General features: G+C 34.3%; 1 protein-coding gene across 1 annotated transcript; it reads right to left on the bottom strand.

The window, feature by feature from the left end:
* Positions 1–876: 876 nt before the first annotated feature.
* On the bottom strand, positions 877–3,032 carry LOC139873298 (uncharacterized). Its single transcript, XM_071861232.1, has 5 exons — positions 2,626–3,032; positions 2,467–2,517; positions 2,023–2,156; positions 1,613–1,713; positions 877–1,262 (listed from the first exon to the last, which is right to left on the bottom strand). Exons 1-5 carry the CDS (start codon positions 2,947–2,949, stop codon positions 1,081–1,083), a joined length of 792 nt encoding a protein of 263 aa, XP_071717333.1. The 5' UTR covers positions 2,950–3,032; the 3' UTR covers positions 877–1,080.
* Positions 3,033–21,736: the final 18,704 nt, after the last annotated feature.

The raw sequence follows: 21,736 nt of genomic DNA on the forward strand, positions 1-21,736 counted from the left end.
AGCTACTAACTATCAGCTAGTTTTACCAAACTTATCGTAATTTTTTTAACAGCGAGATTGGAATCACTGACGGCGGACCACCAAAGAAGTTCCCACTACCCGATCATATTCGTTCCACGTGTCGAGGATGTTCCACCGAACAACTGTCATAGGACAGACTCTGCATATAGTCACCCACTTGAATAGCAACCCCCGAACAACTGTCAAACATACCCATATAGTGAACAAACTCAAATTACAAGTATAACCCAAATTACAAACTCAAATACCATATATTTATATATTAATCTATACCATATCAGCGGTAATAATATATGAACAAAACCCACAAACTATCTCGCTCTCTGACCACCTAGGTGAAGATATTAATCCAGTAGTTAAATTTGGGACTTGTTTTCATACTCGAAAGAAGGTTAGCTGCTTCACGCAGCCAATGAACGCTTTCTTTAATTTAATATTATTATATTTATGTAATTAATTTATTATTTCCCCCTCAATTTCATCAATTTCCAATCATATATTACCACATCACCTTATAAATATTTGACACAAAAACTTGACATTTTGAGTTAACGGGGAACAAATACAGTCACAGTCAAAAACCCCTTCTTTTACCAAAAAATGCACAATTTACCTCCGACATCCCGTCAGGGTTAGGAATAGTCCAACACACTAATTATAGACAATTTACTTATTTGATTATTTCTTTTCTTATTCTCACAAAAACTGTTTCGGTACAACCCATCCCACCGCGTTTCAACCCATAACATCTGAATAAGAACTCTTCTGTCCCCCTCAAAAATGGCATAACTTTGGACCAGGCTTCAGAGTTCAGACGATGATAGTCATGAGAAAGCTCAGAAGGATACAAAACACTAGAAGTGAGCCATGAGAAAATTATGAGTTCGAATTTCAAAATAGTAGTTACAAAAATGGCACTATGCATTACGGAGTACAACATACATGCATTCTACTTCGCTTTATCAGAACAAATACTTGTAGGAGTAACGTCACTGTGCATTAGATACTGCAATGTAGAATTATGCTTACATGTGTGCATCGATAACATTATAAAAAATATCAGACATCTGAGGTATCAATATGGGCGATGCTTTCATCTCTAGAACTGGAGTCGCCTCCAGATATCATGTTCATGAAGGACTTACTGGCATGTCCCACAGCTTGTGAAGTCTTTCTTGCGACCCCAGCAACAACGGGTTGTATTGAGATTTCAGGAAGTTTTGCTCGTTCCTCAATCATGGCTGTTTACAAAGAACCAAAAGCCAAATTGTTTATATGATTATCATCCATCAAAAAAAGAAAAGAAAAAAAAAGTAACCAGTTTTACCCATTTACTTGGGAAAAGATTGATTTAGTCTGTCAAAAAAATTTATGAAAGAATAATAGCGAAAAAAAAAAAAAAAGGTCAAGAGCATGGATATTTCAACAAAATAGTATTTTAATCTGTAAAAGAAAAACTAGAATCCTATTAAGATGATATACATTTTATAATTATATTTAAAATGCCGTCAAGACCATTTTTGCCACCTAAATTATAAACAATGAACAATGGATAAGAAGAAAGTGAATAGTGAAAGTTTTTAAAGCATACACATAGTTTTATCTCGAGCCAAAGAACTAATTTGTTGGACTCCAGCTTTTGCTGTTTGCACAGCTTGAGCAGACTTGTTTACCCCATCAGAGATCTCATGGCTGGATCAAAAAATGAGTAAGAAAAATGTAAATTTCATTAGTTTCTCTTTGTTATAAAGAAATACACTTACTCTGTATCGTTAATCAAAATACATATAGAATCTTGCTAATCAAAATTGATACAAATCATAACTCATAATGATAATGATTACAATAACAGGTAATAGGTAATGTTTGCTTGAAAATATTCAAATTGAGAAGTTTCAATTGTTGTGAGATATGCCCAAGAAGTTTCAATGATTGTAACAGATTTGTGAAGAACATAGAAAACGAAACGGACAGTTAAGAGAATTGGATTATAATATTAACCTCAAGTCACTAAGCTCAAGGGAAAGATCACTGATTTCCATGCCAGAAAGCCTAATCGCAGCCATTGTACTGGGAAGCTCCTTTTGAGCTGTATCTGCCAACTTTGCAAGCGCAATTGCTGTTCTACTCATCGCCTGTGGACCAAGAAACAAACATAAACCTACAACTTAGGCTTACAAAGAAAGGTTTCAATAAATACTTAAAAAAAATGGTTGATTACGTTGATGAATTTAAAGCATTAAAACAACCGATCTCTTGAGTTGTTTAAACACAGCGAGGACACAAAGAAACAAATAATCAGTCTACTGTCACTAAAACAGAGGCAAGCACAAGTTGTAATTCATTAAAGGTTCCTCGTTACTGTTTCTCGATTAAAATAACCACGAATCAGATATTATCAAAATTGCAGAAACAAAATCATACTACAGATCCTAAAAGGCTTACAAATAATGTAGGTACAGCTGCCATGACAAAGCCAGCAAATGAAACTGATACCTGCATATATAATATATAATTATATACTCAATATACTACATAAGGATCAGCATTCAATAAATCAATTAATCATAAAGTAATATTGAGAATCAATTGAAATCATATTACCGTGCAAGCAATGAATGTTAACAAAAAGAAAGCTTGATCACTCAAGCTAAATCTAGGCAGAAAAGTAGAAGACGGAACCCTAGGGTTTGTAATTTGCACCTCAAAGTTTTCAATTGTATGATTTTTTTGGGGGATTTTGGAATTTAACGACGTGGAAGCCGGAGGAGAAGGGGAAGGATTGATACATCGAACGGAGATGAAACGAGCATACTGTAACGGTGAAGGTGTAGAGATGGAAACTAGAGAGGGGAGATGTGTAGGGCGAAGATAACGAGACGGAGGGGGGATAAGAGTAGCATGAGGAGTGACGGAAGTAGGAGTCATTATTGGTGGTGTTGAGAGGTTAACGGTGGTCGGAATTTGTTACTCGAGACTGTAATCGGGATACAGAGCGACACTTTTTTAAATTTTTCATTGTTATTTTTTAGTAAAATTTTTATTTTTTAATGTAAATTTCTTTTTTTTTTCATTAAATTAAGGTAGGGTCCATTTGAAATTCATGAGTACCGCCATTAACAACGGTGATAGCAACCTAGTGGTCAGTGGTGTTAATTGTAGCAAAGGACTTATGAGTAAAATTCTCTTTTACTAATGATTCGTGTTGATAAGTAGGATGAGAATGGATGTTTCATCCATAGACATTTACCTGATCCGATCTATTTATAATGAATATAGATGATTTAAATGGACGATTAATGGATACGATTAATGGATATGGATATGGATGATCTAAATGTTTCGTGAACCGGATATGGATGACAATTATCATCCACGGATATATCCATTATCACCCGAAATACACTCATATATACATATATTCGTATTAAAATATATGCATATACATCTACATATCATTATACATATACATCTAATTAACGAAAATAAGGGTTGTGATAGTTACAATTATTAAATCGTTACTAACAAATTTTAAAGTTACATATTTAGATTAGTTTAAACGTATATTTATTTATATTATAACGTATTTTGCTCAATTAAATTCACAATGGGTGAGAAATTACAATCAAAACATGTGTAACAAATCAAAGACATAAAGATTAAATATTTACATTTGTTATAATCTATATTAAATTGATAAAATCGTCGTTAGATTAACATTTTATTTGATATGCAACTGATATTCATTAACCCGTTTAATTCATCGGATATGGATATGGATGGATGAACTGAAACTAAATGGATATAGATAAGCAAAAATTAAATGGATATGAATGTGGATATGACATCATCTGATCCGTATCCGATCCATTGCCATCCCTATTGATAAGGTTTTAGTTGGGTAACTTTTGCAAGAACATTCTGAGCAGTTTGCACCATTCGTTTGGGTTGAAATTAGGGGTATACCGGTCAAGTTTGTCTCGGTTAAGAATATTTAAAAAGTGGCCGAATTGTTTGGTGATGTTTTATACGTGGCTAATTCATCCACTTTCTTTGGCAATTTGGTTCCCAATATGCGTTTATAAAGTCAAGTCTGGTGAAACACATCCATGAGTTAGTTGCGACTAATTTGGAGGGTGAAAGGGTCATATCAAAGAACATTTGGGTTAACGAAGCTGGGCAATCGGTTGATCTTAAGATGTTAATCAACGATTGCTTTTCAACGAAGGTGACTTCGAGTGTTAACCGTTCCATTAGGTTTGGGTTGTTCCCGGAAGCGATCATTGTTGATCCTTCGGTCACAAGTTTAGTGAATTGAACGGATAATGTTTCTGGTGCTCAAGGTGGGGATATCTGAGTGGAGGATGGGATTGATGTGGTGGAATCGGCTGTAAATGCTTCGGGCTGTTTTTATGCAATAATAGGTATTGATGAATCGACTAAGAGGAAGATAACGGATGTCGGGGGTTCGAAGGGTAGTGTTAATGTGGAAGTTAAGGGTAAAAATAATTTTGGGGATAATGGGTTTTTGGGTTCACCATATTCAGTTCAAGAAGTCGAGATCGATAACACTCTTATTTATATAGGTTTTGGTCCAAAGAGTAAAAAACGGAGATTTGAGGAGGCCGGTTAGGACACCAACGATATGTAACGCATCTATTAGCGATATTCTCGATAACTTGGCTAACGTTGCCACCAGGAATGATGTGGATCGTAAGTTTTGTATTTGTGCGGACTCGAATTATAAAAGTTTTTGTAGTGGATCGCATGTTTATTCTAGCAAATTTCGAGGAGAAGGGGCGAAGATGATCGGTCTTAAAAATGGTGTCAAGATGAGAGGCAAGGGAAATACGAAAATTGAAGGGAATGTTAAGTTGTGTTTGAAGGATTATAGTGATGATGAAGAAGGGGAGTGGGGATTGAGCTTCTAATTTTAAAAGAGAAAAATCTTGAGGAATCTCAAAAGGATGGATCTTGCAAGTGGACTCGCATTGGTTCGGGGACGGGATGTGTAGGAGAAATAGGAGGTTTTTTTGACGAATTTAGGAATGTAGGTTTGGATTCTCTGGGGAGCTGCACCGAGGGATGGACTGGAATCGAATCGACCTTTGCGTTCAAGGTCAATGTAGATGGTGGTGGCGACAACATTAGTCTTTAATTGTTTATGTATTGATGTGATTTTATATGTATGTGATGGTTTCGTTCCTTTGTTTGTTCGTTACCATTAGGTATTTTGTAAGGTGTTCGGTGAGGCTCAGGGCTAGTTAGCATTTGATCGTTCTCTTTGTTTGATCTTGTTTTCTGTTTTCAAGCCTCGCGGGTGGTCTTTTCTTGTATCCTGATTTCTTGTCTATTTTGAGATTATGATTTGGTATATAAGTTTGCGTTTATTTTCCAAAAAAAAAAAAAAAAAAAAAAAAAAAACTTTTGTAATTGATTAGTAGTGCCAGTGGCGAAGGATTTTCAATGAATGGCGTCATAGACAAACTTGAAATGTATCAATATCTATCAAATATACAGTGGTAGAGCTTGTACCCGCGAATTTGAACCCGACTACAAAGGGGGTAAAACTAGTTACACAAAGTAAACAATAAAAAATTAATTTTTTAGTGAATAAATTTTATCTTTTAGTGAAAAAATATTAGTGTAATTTTTTTAACCATATGGTGCTGATACCCCCTTTGAGATACATTATGTTCGACCACTGCAAATATATAGGTAAAAAACCCCTCTATACCTTATAACATGGAGTAATTTTTATTAGCTAATAAATAGATCTAAAACTCCCTTTCCAACCATTGGATAAAAAAAGACCTCATATACTCTTTGATCCAATGGCCTAAATTACTCCCACAAAACTATTAGCTAATAGATCAATTCTTTGTCATATATCAATCACAAGGGTTACGAACGTTACAATCATTAAGCCTTTTTTTTGGAAAACCATTTTCTTCTTCCTTATTCTTCTTCTTAGGGTGCGTTTGATAAATTTGAATATTTAAGCACTGAATGATTCAAAGGTTCTGAATGAATTTAGTTCTGAATGACAATAAGCTGTTTAATAATCATTTTGAATAAACGATATGAATGATTAAATCAACTTGTTACTGGTTAACATTAACAAATATCAAATTGTTTGAAATCATTTAGTTTGCATGTGTAAAGTCCATTTTTCATAATTCCATTTATGACATTTTTACCACTTTAGTTATGTGTGACGAGGATTTAGTGAATGTCATGTTATAGCCTTTGTCACATATTTTACCAACAATTAGGAAATTAAAACTTAGGTTCTTAATATACAAGACATCTTCAAGAGTAATTTTGTAATGAGTGATGTTACCTTTACCGATGATTTTTCCTCGTACATCACCACAAAAGATTACGTCACCACCGTTATGTTCTTTGTACTTGGTGAAGAAGTCTTTGTTCCCCGTCATGTGCGTTGTACATCCACTATCTATTATCCAATCTTCTTCTTGTACAACGCAGTTTAGGAAAACCTATATTTTGTTAATTAATATCTTTAATACCCAATTTTTTGAAACGGCCCAACCCGTCATTTTACCGATCCGATTTTTTTTTATTACAACACATTAATATTAATACATGGCACCACTATTTTATGTTTTCAAAACAACTTCCAACACTCGACATGTTTAAACAACTTTAATTTATACATTACTTAAGTTAGGTGTCAAAATGGGCATAACAACTCAAGACCCGTTTGATACAACAAAAAACATTAAGGTGTCATTAGGTGTAATTAACTAAGATTAGTGTTCTAGTGACTAAAATTCCTTTGGGTATGAAGGAGGTAACTATTCTAAGCATGTTTGAACATGTTTCATGAATTATAGATGCCCCGAAGTAGCCGAACTAAAATCGATGGAATTTGGGACAGAAGCTTCTACAGTTTATCCACGGTCGGCCGTGGAGTCGACCGTGCAACCCTGATTTCATAAATTTGGGTGCAAGTCTCCACGATCTGACCTGCGGTCCGCCGTGGTCCTAACCGTGTACCTCAGTTTTCATTTTAAGCTTTATTTGGTTTTGGTCTTTTGCTAGAGTAAGTGTGGATTAGTGAAATTGTTTATTTATGTCAAGATGTCTATCATCACCTTCAGTTATGTGCATATGTCATTATCAAAACACTTATTGTTATGGGTTAAGATTATTATAGTCATTAAGCCTAACCCCATGTTAACCTACATTCTCCCCCAACATTCTCTCCGTTTTTGATGATGATAAACACATAAGTAATGGTGGACATTTGATGTGCAAAAGTGTGTAGTGCTTAATTTGCTTCTCAAACTTTTAAATTTATAAAACCTTTATTAATACACTTTTAACACCCTAACGAGCAATAAAACACGATTAGAGGTAGTATTTTAGGTTATCGTCTCAAGGGAGCGTAGATGCGTTATAAGTTGTTTATAGCTTAGCTCTTATTAAAGAACTAAGGATAGATTCTCATCTCTTAGGAAAGAGATGATTTAAGATAAACAAAATAACAAAATAAAGCAAGAAAATAAAGATTCAAATTAAACAAGTATAAACGAAAGCAGCTACATGAACGAATAACTCATACGAGAATCATATTAGGCAAGTTTCATAACTTATATTAACACAAATCAAGATAACAATCATAGACCAATTATTATCCCTAAGTAGGTTAAGACAAGTGTTGCATATCATTTAATAAGCAGGACTTAAAGCATATACTAGACATGTGATGTGCATGACTAATATCTCAATTCTTAGCATTCAATTCAATTACATGATACATATCACTCTTATGATGCGGATTAACATGCAAATAGACTGACAAATTATATAAGCTATTAAACATCAAGTAGATCAACTCAAGTTACTAGCAGAAAGTCAATTACTACTTAGTTTTCATGCAATCATTAATTAAACACATCCAAATAGAGGATCTTCGACTAAGCCTAACAATATCAAACTCTATTATATAAGTGTAATTCCAACTAAACAAGTTTATCACTATTATGCTGTTTAACTTAGTTGCATGCAACTCAATTTAATAAGTTTGATGGACTAGATCTAAACAAGTAGCATGAGTCAGATAATAGATCGTTGGATCAAGTACTAGTCAATCCTAAAATCATGTTATCTAATTATTAAGCATGACAAACAAGTATATTTAAGCAAAACAGATTCGAAATAGTTCAAATATCATCACAGAAACTCGACCATACAGATCTGGGAAAGAACCAGAAACTGTACGGATGAAGTACTGAAGCCGGCGACTTCCTTCCCATCAAGTCGGCGGCTTGAGGGTGAGGCCGGCAGCTTCATCTGATTCTCAGATAAAGTTCAATCTTCGTCCACGTAACCACTATGAACGTTTAATTCATAGCAGAAGACGAACAGAAAAGAATACAGTAAAAAAGATAAATAAAATAATAAAATAAGGATAGAATCATACCTTAAAAAGAAGATAGATGTAAAATAACTTGAATTAAAACTTAAATCTTGATTACAGAGACTAAATCTAACCTAAGGGTTTAGATAAAAACCCTAAAAAAAACGATCTAACCAGAATTATTGAATTCTGAAAACTAATACATATGAAAACTGAGACCAAAGGCCTTTATTTATACTGTTTAGGTTCGGTGGCCAAGTCGGCGGCTTCAGTGGGAAGCCGGCGGCTTGCCTTGAGTCGGTGACTCCTTGTGCAAGTTAAACTTAATCCGCAAGCTCAATCTTTTAACCGTCATACTCAAGCCGGCGGCTTCAGGCCAGGCCGGCGGCTTCAAAGATACGCTAGATCTTTCTGATTTTGTCTTGATTTTGTTTCCATTTTTTATTGAACTTGGTCGATAAGTTGAGAAACCTTGTCAACCAGGCCGGCGGCTTCAGGATGAAGCCGGCGGCTTCCTTTGCCTTTTTCTTGATCAACAAGTTCTTTCAATTTTACATTAATTTTGGAACATTCTGGTGCATTCAGCTCCAAGACGGCGACTTCCTTGTATCCTTGCCGGCGGCTTCATTTAGCCGATTTGCAATTTTCTTTATTTTTGATCCTGTTTAATACGTAACTTTGATAAAATCATTAGAAATATCTTTTTCCCATTTTTACCCATTTTAGCGTGTTTTGGCATTAAAATAACTCAAAAATATTAAGATAACTTCTCAAAATGTTATTAAAAAACTGTATAATTTAGGAGTTATCAACATTTATCTATAAATACGTGCAAGTGTTAACATCACTTATTCAACTTTTTCCCCCTTTTCTCGAAGCAAAAAGGTTAGCTCCCCTGGAACTAAGCTTTGCCCTAAACAAATGCTCTCCCTGAACCATACACGGTGGAAAATTACAACCACACCATATCAAAATACACAACACACAAGTTTTATTCATTCTTAAATAAGAGTGCACACACAAGCACCAAACACGATGAGAACAAATAAAGAAGCACATAAATAGAAAATGCTATTATTCAAGACAACATACGAAAGCAAGATGCGTAATATCTCACATGAGATATGCATGAGAGGTACATGAAAGTTGTTCTAGGGTCGATCATAAGGATTCGAAGTGCTTCCCCAACAAGTGAATTTTACTAAGAAGTTTCTTGGTAGTTTGTGGGTTAGGCGATTCTGACGATGAAGCACGGACCGTTGAATTGGTGATCGTAGGGAGATGAACTGATCTTCTTCCATGCTTTCTTTAGAACCGGTTGTGCTCCATGCTGGTGTGTTTTCGTCCTCTGTAACTTCATTGAACGCTCTAACCAAATCATAGTTGATTGGAGAGGTGGTTAGACCATCAAAGTGTAGCGCTTGAACTTTCAAGTACCTGAAGAGCTTGGTGAGATGAGCTCCGTACGGAAGAGGAAGAGAGTCATCATGCACAAGTCCATTCATCCTACTTTCCATGAAGAATTCCATATTGACAAGAATATGGTGCTTGAGACACCATAGGTGTAACAACCCGACTTTTCCCGTTACTATCGTTACTTGTCTATTAATTATTTAACGGTGATTACATAGAACCTCGTCTGTTTAACTGATTTAAATGTATACTTGAGCTTGGAAGATTACATGAATTAATATGATGATATTAACTGATAAACTTTTTTCGGATAACAAAATATATAGAAAACGACACGGTTATGATAACCGCATAGAAAGCCTTTCAGATTACGGGACACGCTTTTTAATAAAAATAATTATTTTTAATAATTATTAACTTTGAGAAAAATTATTTAATTTATTATGTAATTAATAAATTAAACCTGGTGGATTGCGTTTAAAGGACCGGTTAACGTTACGGGAACCCGGTACGGTTAACGGCACTCGAAACGAACCACGCGCGTACATGAAACTTAGCAAAACAAGCCCGGGAACATCTCACTTGGGCCATTCGGCCGACTCCCCCATGGAACCTCTTTAGTGGACTTAACTTGTGCTATTAGATCACTAGTGTCTTTGTTTAGGGCCTTAATCTAGATTATAACTAGCATAATTAAACTATAAACCCTCACTCTCCCTAAACCTAATCAAAACCCTCCCCCCTTCTCCCTCTCTTGCTCGTCGACTGATACCCCCACAAGAACACCATCTCAAACTCAAAATTAGAAGAAATCTTGTACTTTAAAGTTGTGCCTTGCTTCGTCCTCTACACTCTAGTATCCATTGATTGTGCTTTTAAGGTATAAAATCACTAACCCTAATTGTTTTAGATCAGATTTTATTCAATTACATAGTGTACAAGGGTCTAGTACTCATATCTTTGTGTTCGATCATGATTACTTACGTTAATTTGCTCGTTTGTTGTGATTAGGGTTAATCCCAATTTAATATGCATGATTACAGAAACTTAACTTTGTTGAATGTTAAATATTATTACATATTTAGAATTCTCTCAAAATATTAATAATTTTAGGCTTTGGATTTGCGTATTTTCGTTACCGTATATGCAAGTTACGATTAAATTTATTGATGAATCTGTGATTTATGCAAATTCTAAAAAAATGAGTAAGGAATTGAGTTATATACTAATCACCATTGTGTATAAAATTTAAAAACATTCAATTTAGACTAGGATATCATGCTATTTGGAGTTGTAAAGCTCATGTTATGCCTAAACGAATGTTCTTGACAAACTGATTTGCTCGGTAACCTAAACTGATTTTAAAAGTAATTTGAAATGATATTTTGAACCAATTCTTTGCATATATATAAAATTCATATGTTTTAGATAACTTTTCATCTAGGCCTTGTATTATTTGGATTTGTATAGCTTGCGTAATGTGCATGCCAAAATGATGACCTGTATTCTGTCCAAATCTGCTACGTATGCACCTATAGCTCTATAAGTTGACTTGTGGATTATTTGAGAACTTGATCTTCTGGATATTTGAACTTTGTATGATATGTGATCAAAGTCTAGTTTATAGCAAACCTTGAAACCAAATACATTATGCACAATGAGGCCAAAGATTTGCTAACTACTGAATTGAGCTGAAACAGAAGGTCTGATTTTACGGAATAAACTATACCAATTGGCTAAACTAAAACATCTCATCTTTTGATATGTGTTATTTTAGCTTGTACTTGAACTATATCCACTGACCTTGCTTTTTTATCATGCTCCTAGATCCGGTTATGACCATTTTGAGATTGATGCGCAGATTGAAATTGATTTCGTGCAACGTGTTTAGTAAATATGATCATGTGTTGCATGCTAATGATATGATTTGAACTCATGAATGGTTAGAGGTTGACTAATGAGTGTTTACATGACATAAGTGGAACTTTTTTGTCATTTATACATATGTGTCCTTAGTGCACACTAATTAACATGCGGTATGACAATGAATTCAGAAATCGATGAAACTTGAAACTGAAACTGAATTGAATGACATGAACCAAGTTTGACTACTTCGACCAACATTGACATGAACGTACTGATGTGTTGACTTTGGTTAACCAATTTGACCAAGGTTTGACTTTTGTTGACTTGTGTTGACTTTTGCTTATATGTTGTGAAATGTCCCGTTCATATAGATTATAAACGTTCCATATTAATTGATTTCGTCGCGAGATTTTGACCTCTATATGAGACGTTTTTCAAAGATTGCATTCATTTTTAAAACAACCATAACCTTTATTTTATCGATAAAGGTTTAAAAAGCATTACGTAGATTATCAAATAATGATAATCTAAAATATACCGTTTACACACTACCATTACATAATGGTTTACAATATGAATATATTACATCAAAAATAAGTTTCTTGAATGCAGTTTTACATAATATCATACAAGCATGGACTCCAAATCTTGTCCTTATTTTAGTATGCAACAGCGAAAGTTCTTAATAATCACCTGAGAATAAACATGCTTAAAACGTCAACAAAAATGTTGGTGAGTTATAGGTTTAACCTATATATTATCAAATCATAATAATAGACCACAAGATTTCATATTTCAATACATCCCATACATAGAGATAAAAATCATTCATACGGTGAACACCTGGTAACTGACATTAACAAGATACATATAAGAATATCCCCATCATTCCGGGACATCCATCGGACATGATATAAAAACTCGAAGTACTAAAGCATCTGCTACAACGGATGGGGTTTGTTGGGCCCAATAGATCTATCTTTAGGATTCGCGTCAATTAGTAGACTGGTTTACTAATTCTTAGGGTACCAAGTAAAAGGGGCATATTCGGCTACGATCGTTCAACCATAGAAAGTAGTTTCATGTACTTGTGTCTATTTTGTAAAATATTTATAAAGCTGCATTTATTCTCATCCCAAAAATATTAGATTTTAAAAGTGGGACTATAACTCACTTTCACAGATTTTTACTTCGTCGGGAAGTAAGACTTGGCCACTGGTCGATTCACGAACCTATAACAAATATGTACATATATATCAAAGTATGTTCAAAATATATTTACAACATTTCTAATACGTTTTAATGTTTTAAGTTTATTAAGTCAGCTGTCCTGGTTAGTAACCTACAACTAGTTGTCCATAGTTAGATGTACAGAAATAAAATGATATATATTATCTTGACCCAATCCACGACCCAGTGTATACACGTCTCAGGCTAGATCACAACTCAAAGTATATATATTTTTGGAATCAACCTAAACCCTGTATAGCTAACTTCAACATTATTGCATATAGAGTGTCTATGGTTGTTCCAAATAATATATATAGATGGGTCGATATGATATGTCAAAACATTTGCATACGTGTCTATGGTATCCCAAGATTACATAATATATTAGAATATATGTATTATACAATATAAGTTAGCTAGGATATGATTAATATAGATTTGTTGCCAATTTTCACGTAGCTACAACAAGTAAAAATATCCAATCTTGTTTTACCCATAACTTCTTCGTTTTAAATCCGTTTTGAGTGAATCCAATTGCTATGGTTTCATATTGAACTTTAGTTTATGAATCTATACATAAAAAGTATAAATTTATAGTTGTAAATACAGGTTACAAGTTGTTTTTGTAAAGGTAGTCATTTCAGTCGAAAGAACGACGTCTAGATGACCATTTTGGAAAACACACTTCCACTTTGAGTTTAATCATGATTTTTGGATATAGTTTCATGTTCATAAGAAAAATCATTTTCCCAGAAGAACAACTTTTAAATCAAAGTTTATCATAGTTTTTAATTAACTAAACCAAAACAGCTCGCGGTGTTATTACGACGGCGTATATCCAGTTTTACGGTGTTTTTCGTGTTTTCAGGTTTTAAATCATTAAGTTAGCATATCATATAGATATAGAACATATTTATAGTTGATTTTAAAAGTTAAGTTAGAAGGATTAACTTTTGTTTGCGAACAAGTTTAGAATTAACTAAACTATGTTCTAGTGATTTCAAGTTTAAACCTTCGAATAAGGTAGTTTTATTTATATGAATCGAATGATGTTATGAACATCATTACTACCTCAAGTTTTGTGGATAAACCTACTAGAAATGAAAAAAATAGTTCTAGCTTCAAAGGATCCTTGGATGGCTTGAAAGTTCTTGAAGCAGAATCATGACACGAAAACAAGTTCAAGTAAGATTTCCACTCGAAATAAGATTGTTATAGTTATAGAAATTGAATCAAAGTTTGAATATGAGTATTACCTTGTATTAGAAAGATATCTTACTGTAAATAAGAAAGATTTCTTGAGGTTAGATGATCACTCTACGAGATTGGAAGTAAGCTAGCAAACTTGGAAGTATTCTTGATTTTATAAAACTAGAACTTATAGAATTTATGAAGAACACTTAGAACTTGAAGATAGAACTTTAGAGAGATCAATTTAATGAAGAAAATTGAAGAATTAAAGTGTTTGTAGGTGTTTTTGGTCGTTGGTATATGGATTAGATATAAAGGATGTGTAATTTTTTTTACATGTAAATAAGTCATGAATGATTACTAATATTTTTGTAATTTTATGAGATATTTCATGCTAGTTGCCAAATGATGGTTCCCACATGTGTTAGGTGACTCACATAGGCTTCTAAGAGTTGATAATTGGAGTGTATATACCAATAGTACATACATCTAAAAGTTATGTATTGTACGAGTACGAATACGGGTGCATACGAGTAGAATTGTTGATGAAACTGAACGAGGATGTAATTGTAAGCATTTTTGTTAAGTAGAAGTATTTTGATAAGTGTTTTGAAGTATTTCAAAAGTGTATGAATACATATTAAAACACTACATGTAAATACATTTTAACTGAGTCGTTAAGTCATCGTTAGTCATTACATGTAAATGTTGTTTTGAAACCTTTAGGTTAACTATCTTGTTAAATGTTATTAACCCATTGTTTATTATATCTAAAGAGATGTTAAATTATTACATTATCATGATATTATGATATATTAATATATCTTAGTATGATATATATACAGTTAAATGTTGTTACAACGATAATCGTTATATATATGTCTCGTTTCGAAATCATTAAGTTAGTAGTCTTGTTTTTACATATGTAGTTCATTGTTAATACACTTAATGACATGTTTACTTATTATTTATCATGATTAAACATAGTGTATCAATATCTTAATATGATTCATATGTATTTAGTAAGACGTTGTTATAACGATAATCGTTATATATATCGTTTCGAGTTTCTTAATTCAATAAACTCAATTTTATGTATATAATTCATTATTAAAATACCTAATGAGATACTTACTTATTATAATATCATGTTAACTATATATATAATCATATATATGTCACCATATAGTTTTTACAAGTTTTAACGTTCGTGAATCAACGGTCAACTTGGGTGGTCAATTGTCTATATGAAACCTATTTCAATTAATCAAGTCTTAACAAGTTTGATTGCTTAACATGTTGGAAACACTTAATCATGTAAATAACAATTTCATTTAATATATAAAAACATAGAAAAGTTCGGGTCACTACAGTACCTACCCGTTAAATAAATTTCGTCTCGAACTTTTAAGCAGTTGGAGGTGTTGACGTATCTTTTGGAAATAAGTGCGGGTATTTCTTCTTCATCTAATCTTCTCATTCCCAGGTGAACTCAGGTCCTCTATGAGAAAAGAATGGGAAAGTAACTGTAACCATTTTTGTTAAGTATGAGTGTTTTGATATATGTCTTGAAGTCTTCCAAAAGTATTTTAATACATCTAAATACACTACATGTATATACATTTTAACTGAGTCGTTAAGTCATCGTTAGTCGTTACATGTAAGTGTTGTTTTGAAACCTTTAAGTTAAAGATCTCAATTAATGTTGTTAACCCATTGTTTATTATATCTAATGAGATGTTAAATTATTATATTATCATGATATCATGATATATTAATATATCTTAATATGATATATATACATTTAAATGTCGTTACAACGATAATCGTTACATATATATCTCGTTTCGAAATCCCTAAGTTAGTAGTCTTGTTTATATGTACATAACTCATTGTTAATATACTTATGGAGATACTTACTTATCATAATCTCATGTTAACCATATGTATATCCATATATATATCGTCATGTCATTTTTACAAGTTTTAACGTTCGTGAATCGCCGGTCAACTTGGGTGGTCAATTGTCTATATGAAACATATTTCAATTAATCAAGTCTTAACAAGTTTGATTGCTTAACATGTTGGAAACATTTAATCATGTAAATATCAATCTCAATTAATATATATAAAATTAGAAAAGTTCGGGTTACTACAGTACCTACCCGTTAAATAAATTTCGTCCCGAAATTTTAAGCTGTTGAAGGTGTTGACGAATCTTCTGGAAATAGATGCGGGTATTTCTTCTTCATCTGATCTTCACGCTCCCAGGTGAACTCGGGTCCTCTACGAGCATTCCATCTAACCTTAACAATTGGTATCTTGTTTTGCTTAAGTCTTTTAACCTCACGATCCATTATTTCGACGGGTTCTTCGATGAATTGAAGTTTTTTGTTGATTTGGATTTTGTCTAACGGAATAGTGAGATCTTCTTTAGCAAAACATTTATTCAAGTTCGAGACGTGGAAAGTGTTGTGTACAGCCGCAAGTTGTTGAGCTAACTTAAGGCGGTAAGCTACTGGTCCGACACGATCAATAATCTTGAATGGTCCAATATACCTTGGATTTAATTTCCATCGTTTACCAAATCGAACAACGCCTTTCCAAGGTGCAACCTTAAGCATGACCATCTCTCTAATTTCAAATTCTATATCTTTTCTTTTAATGTCGGCGTAGCTCTTTTGTCGACTTTGGGCGGTTTTCAACCGTTGTTGAATTTGGATGATCTTCTTGGTAGTTTCTTGTATTATCTCCGGACCCGTAATCTGTCTATCCCCCACTTCACTCCAACAAATCGGAGACATACACTTTCTACCATAAAGTGCTTCAAACGGCGCCATCTCAATGCTTGAATGGTAGCTGTTGTTGTAGGAAAATTCTGCTAACGGTAGATGTCGATCCCAACTGTTTCCGAAATCAATAACACATGCTCGTAGCATGTCTTTAAGTGTTTGTATCATCCTTTCACTCTGCCCATCAGTTTGTGGATGATAGGCAGTACTCATGTCTAGACGAGTTCCTAACGCTTGCTGTAATGTCTGCCAGAATCTTGAAATAAATCTGCCATCCCTATCAGAGATAATAGAGATTGGTATTCCATGTCTGGAGACGACTTCCTTCAAATACAGTCGTGCTAACTTCTCCATCTTGTCATCTTCTCTTATTGGCAGAAAGTGTGCTGATTTGGTGAGACGATCAACTATTACCCAAATAGTATCAAAATCACTTGCAGTCCTTGGCAATTTAGTGATGAAATCCATGGTAATGTTTTCCCATTTCCATTCCGGGATTTCGAGTTGTTGAAGTAGACATGATGGTTTCTGATGCTCAGCTTTGACCTTAGAACACGTCAAACATTCCCCTACGTATTTAGTAACATCGGCTTTTATACCTGGCCACCAAAAATGTTTCTTGAGATCTTTGTACATCTTCCCCGTTCCAGGATGCATTGATTATCTGGTTTTATGAGCTTCTCTAAGTACCATTTCTCTCATATCTCCAAATTTTGGTACCTAAATTCTTTCAGCCCTATACCGGGTTCCGTCTTCTCGAATATTAAGATGCTTCTCCAATCCTTTGGGTATTTCATCCTTTAAATTTCCCTCTTTTAAAACTCCTTGTTGCGCCTCCTTTATTTGAGTAGTAAGGTTAGTGTGAATCATTATATTCATAGCTTTTACTCGAATAGGTTCTCTGTCCTTTCTGCTCAAGGCGTCGGCTACCACATTTGCCTTCCCCGGGTGGTAACGAATCTCAAAGTCGTAATCATTCAACAATTCAATCCACCTATGCTGCCTCATATTCAGTTGTTTCTGATTAAATATATGTTGAAGACTTTTGTGGTCGGTATATATAATACTTTTGACCCCATATAAGTAGTGCCTCCAAGTCTTTAATGCAAAAACAACTGCGCCTAATTCCAAATAATGCGTCATATAATTTTGCTCGTGAATCTTCAATTGTCTAGACGTATAAGCAATTAACTTCATTCGTTGCATTAATACACAACCGAGACCTTGCTTTGAAGCATCACAATATATCACAAAATCATCATTCCCTTCAGGTAATGACAATATAGGTGCCGTAGTTAACTTTTTCTTTAACAATTGAAACACTTTCTCTTGTTCATCCTTCCATTCAAATTTCCTCCCTTTATGCGTTAATGCAGTCAAGGGTTTTGCTATTCTGGAAAAATCTTGGATGAACTTTCTGTAGTAACCAGCTAGTCCTAAAAATTGGCGTATATGCTTCGGAGTTTTTAGGGTTTCCCATTTTTCAACGGTTTCAATCTTTGCTGGATCCACCTGAATACCTTCTTTGTTCACTATGTGACCGAGGAATTGAACTTCTTCCAACCAAAATGCACACCTTGAAAACTTACCGTGCAGTTTTTCTTTTCTCAGCAACTCTAGCACTTTTGTTAAATGTTCTTCATGTTCTTGATCATTCTTCGAGTAAATAAGTATGTCATCGATGAAAACAATGACAAACTTGTCAAGATATGGCCCACACACTCGGTTCATGAGGTCCATGAATACAGCTGGTGCATTTGTCAATCCAAACGGCATAACCATAAACTCGTAATGACCGTAACGCGTCCTAAAAGCAGTCTTTGGAATATCATCCTCCTTCACCCACATTTGATGATACCCAGAACGTAAATCAATATTCGAATAAACCGACGAGCCTTGTAGTTGATCAAATAAGTCGTCAATTCTCGGTAGTGGGTAGCGGTTCTTGATGGTAAGTTTGTTCAACTCTCGGTAGTCGATACACAACCTAAATGTACCATCCTTCTTCTTGACAAACAAAACAGGAGCTCCCCACGGTGATGTGATTGGTCGAATGAAACCACGCTCTAAAAGTTCTTGTAATTGGCTCTGAAGTTCCTTCATTACACTAGGTGCGAGTCTGTATGGAGCACGAGCTATTGATGCAGTTCCCGGTACAAGGTCTATTTGAAATTCAATGGATCGGTGTGGAGGTATTCCCGGTAATTATTTCGAAAATACATCGGGAAATTCTTTTGCGACTGGAACATCATTGATGTTCTTTTCTTCGGAATTGACTTTCTCTACGTGTGCTCGCACAACATAGCAACCTTTTCTTATTAGTTCTTGTGCCTTCAGGTTACTAATAAGATTTAACTTCGCGTTGCTCTTTTCTCCGTACACCATTAAGGGTTTTCCTTTTTCTCGTATAATGCGAATTGCATTTTTGTAACAAATGATCTCTGCTTTTACTTCTTTCAACCAGTCCATACCGATTATCACATCAAAACTCACTAACTCTACTGGTATCGAGTCAATCTTAAATGTTTCGCTAATCAGTTTAATTTCTCGATTCCGACATATATTATCTGCTGTAATTAATTTACCGTTTTCTAATTCGAGTAAAAATTTATTATCCAAGGGCGTCGGTGAACAACTTAGTTTAGCACAAAAATCTCTACTCATATAGCTTCTATCCGCACCCGAATCAAATAAAACATAAGCAGATTTGTTGTCAATGAAAAACGTACCCGTAACAAGCTCCGGGTCTTCCTGCGCTTCTGTCGTATTAATATTGAAAACTCTTCTGCGGCCCTGCCCATTAGTATTCCCCTGATTTGGGCAATTTTTACTAAAGTGGCCCAGTTTTCCACATCCAAAACAAACTATGGCGGTATTATTTGTTCCGACATTATTTGTTCCTTTAGTTCTGTTATGCATTGGTCCGTAGATTTCGTACTTCTTCGCGCTATGACCATTTCTTTTACACCTATTGCAAAATGTCGTGCAGAACCCCAGGTGATGTTCTTCACATCTTTAGCATGGCTGTTTTTGGTTTTTGTTGCCATTGTTGTTATTGAGATTGTTGTTGGGATTGTTATTGCTGCTGTTGTTGTTGTTGTTGTTGTTGTTGTTGTTGTTGTTGTTGTTGTTGTTGTTGTTGTTGTTGTTGTTGTTGTTGTTGTTGTTGTTGTTGTTGTTGTTGTTGTTGTTGTTATTGTTGATGGGCCGGTTATTGTAGTTGTTTTTGGGACGTTTGTTGAAGTTGTTGTTGCGATTGATGTTGCGGTTATTGGGATAGTTGTTGCGATTTTTGTAGTGACCCGAACTTTTCCATGTTTATATATATATTAAATGAAATTTTTATTTACATGATTAAGTGTTTCCAACATGTTAAGCAATCAAACTTGTTAAGACTTGATTAATTGAAATAGGTTTCATATAGACAATTGACCACCCAAGTTGACCGGTGATTCACGAACGTTAAAACTTGTAAAAACTATATGATGACATATATATGGTTATATATATATAGTTAACATGATATTATGATAAGTAATCATATCATTAAGTATATTAACAATGAACTACATATGTAAAAACAAGACTACTAACTTAATGATTTTGAAACGAGACATATATGTAACGATTATCATTGTAACGACATTTAATGTATATATATCATATTAAGAGATATTCGTACATCATAATATCATTAACATGGTGGAATACATATGTGAAGTCTGTAGGTATGGATCAGGCTTTTGAAACTACTTGGAAGGACTTGAAGCAGAGAATGATTGAAGAGTATTGCCCTTATAATGAGATTGTTAAGATGGAGCGGGAACTCCAGAACCTGAAACTGGTTGGAACTGATTTATCCAACTATAATAAGAGATTCTTTGAGCTTGCTCTTATGTGCTTGAACATGGTTACTCCTGAGCGCCGAAAGATCACTTTGTATGTGAAAGGGTTAACTGAGAACATCCAGGGCGGTGTGACCACTTCAAACTAAGGATGGTTCAGGAGGCCGATGAAATGGCACATGAGTTAATGGATCAAATTGAACAGCGAGGAAAAACACCTGCATCAACTGAGAAAAAAACTTTTGACAACAAGAGAAAGTGGAATAACAACAATTCTGGAAAGAACTACAACCAGCAGCCCTACAAGAAACATGATACAACCAAGGATAACACTACTGCCTCGAATACCAACTCTGGGTACAAGGGAAAGTATCTGTTATGTGCTAAATTCAACAGGCATCACCTAGGAAATTGCAACAAGGTTTGTGATAAGTGTAAGAAGAATGGACACTTGGCCTTGGAGTGTAAAGCTAGTACAAATGTTTGTTTTGGATGCGGGAAAACTGGTCATTTTAGAAAGGATTGTCCGAATGAGAATAAGAATACTGAACCTGCTAAGGGGCAGAGCTTTCAACATCAACTCCAACGAAGCTCGTTATGATCCCAAGTTAGTCACGGGTACGTTTTTATCCGACAATCATCATGCTTATGTACTTTTTGATTCTGGTGCTAATAGGATTTTTGTGTCTAAAGATTTTTTCCATAATCTTAAGAATCCTGTATCGTCATTAGAAAACATGTACTCTATAGAACTAGAGAATGGTAATCTAGTGAGAGATGATTAGATCTATCGTGATTGTACTTTAAATTTGGCTGGGAAATCTTTTAGATTATATGTGATATCGATTAAGCTGGGAAGTTTTGACCTTGTGATTGGAATGGACTGGATATCTGAGAATAGTGCCGACATCGTCTGCTACCAGAAAGCGATTCACATTCCTGTTACCGAAGATGACCCTTTTATGGTGTATGGAGAGCGAAATAATACA

This window comes from Rutidosis leptorrhynchoides, chromosome 10, assembly GCF_046630445.1.
Source record: "Rutidosis leptorrhynchoides isolate AG116_Rl617_1_P2 chromosome 10, CSIRO_AGI_Rlap_v1, whole genome shotgun sequence".
Taxonomy (NCBI): Eukaryota; Viridiplantae; Streptophyta; class Magnoliopsida; order Asterales; family Asteraceae; genus Rutidosis; species Rutidosis leptorrhynchoides.

Bases quoted from the DNA above. Each gene is read 5' to 3' on its own strand.
- LOC139873298 (XM_071861232.1), bottom strand. From the start codon at position 2,949: ATGACTCCTACTTCCGTCACTCCTCATGCTACTCTTATCCCCCCTCCG. The intron at 2,157-2,466 runs GTAAGCCTTTTA...CTTGGTCCACAG, and splicing joins CAGCTGTACCTACATTATTT to GCGATGAGTAGAACAGCAAT. The intron at 1,263-1,612 runs GTATGCTTTAAA...CTTTGTAAACAG, and splicing joins GGCTCGAGATAAAACTATGT to CCATGATTGAGGAACGAGCA.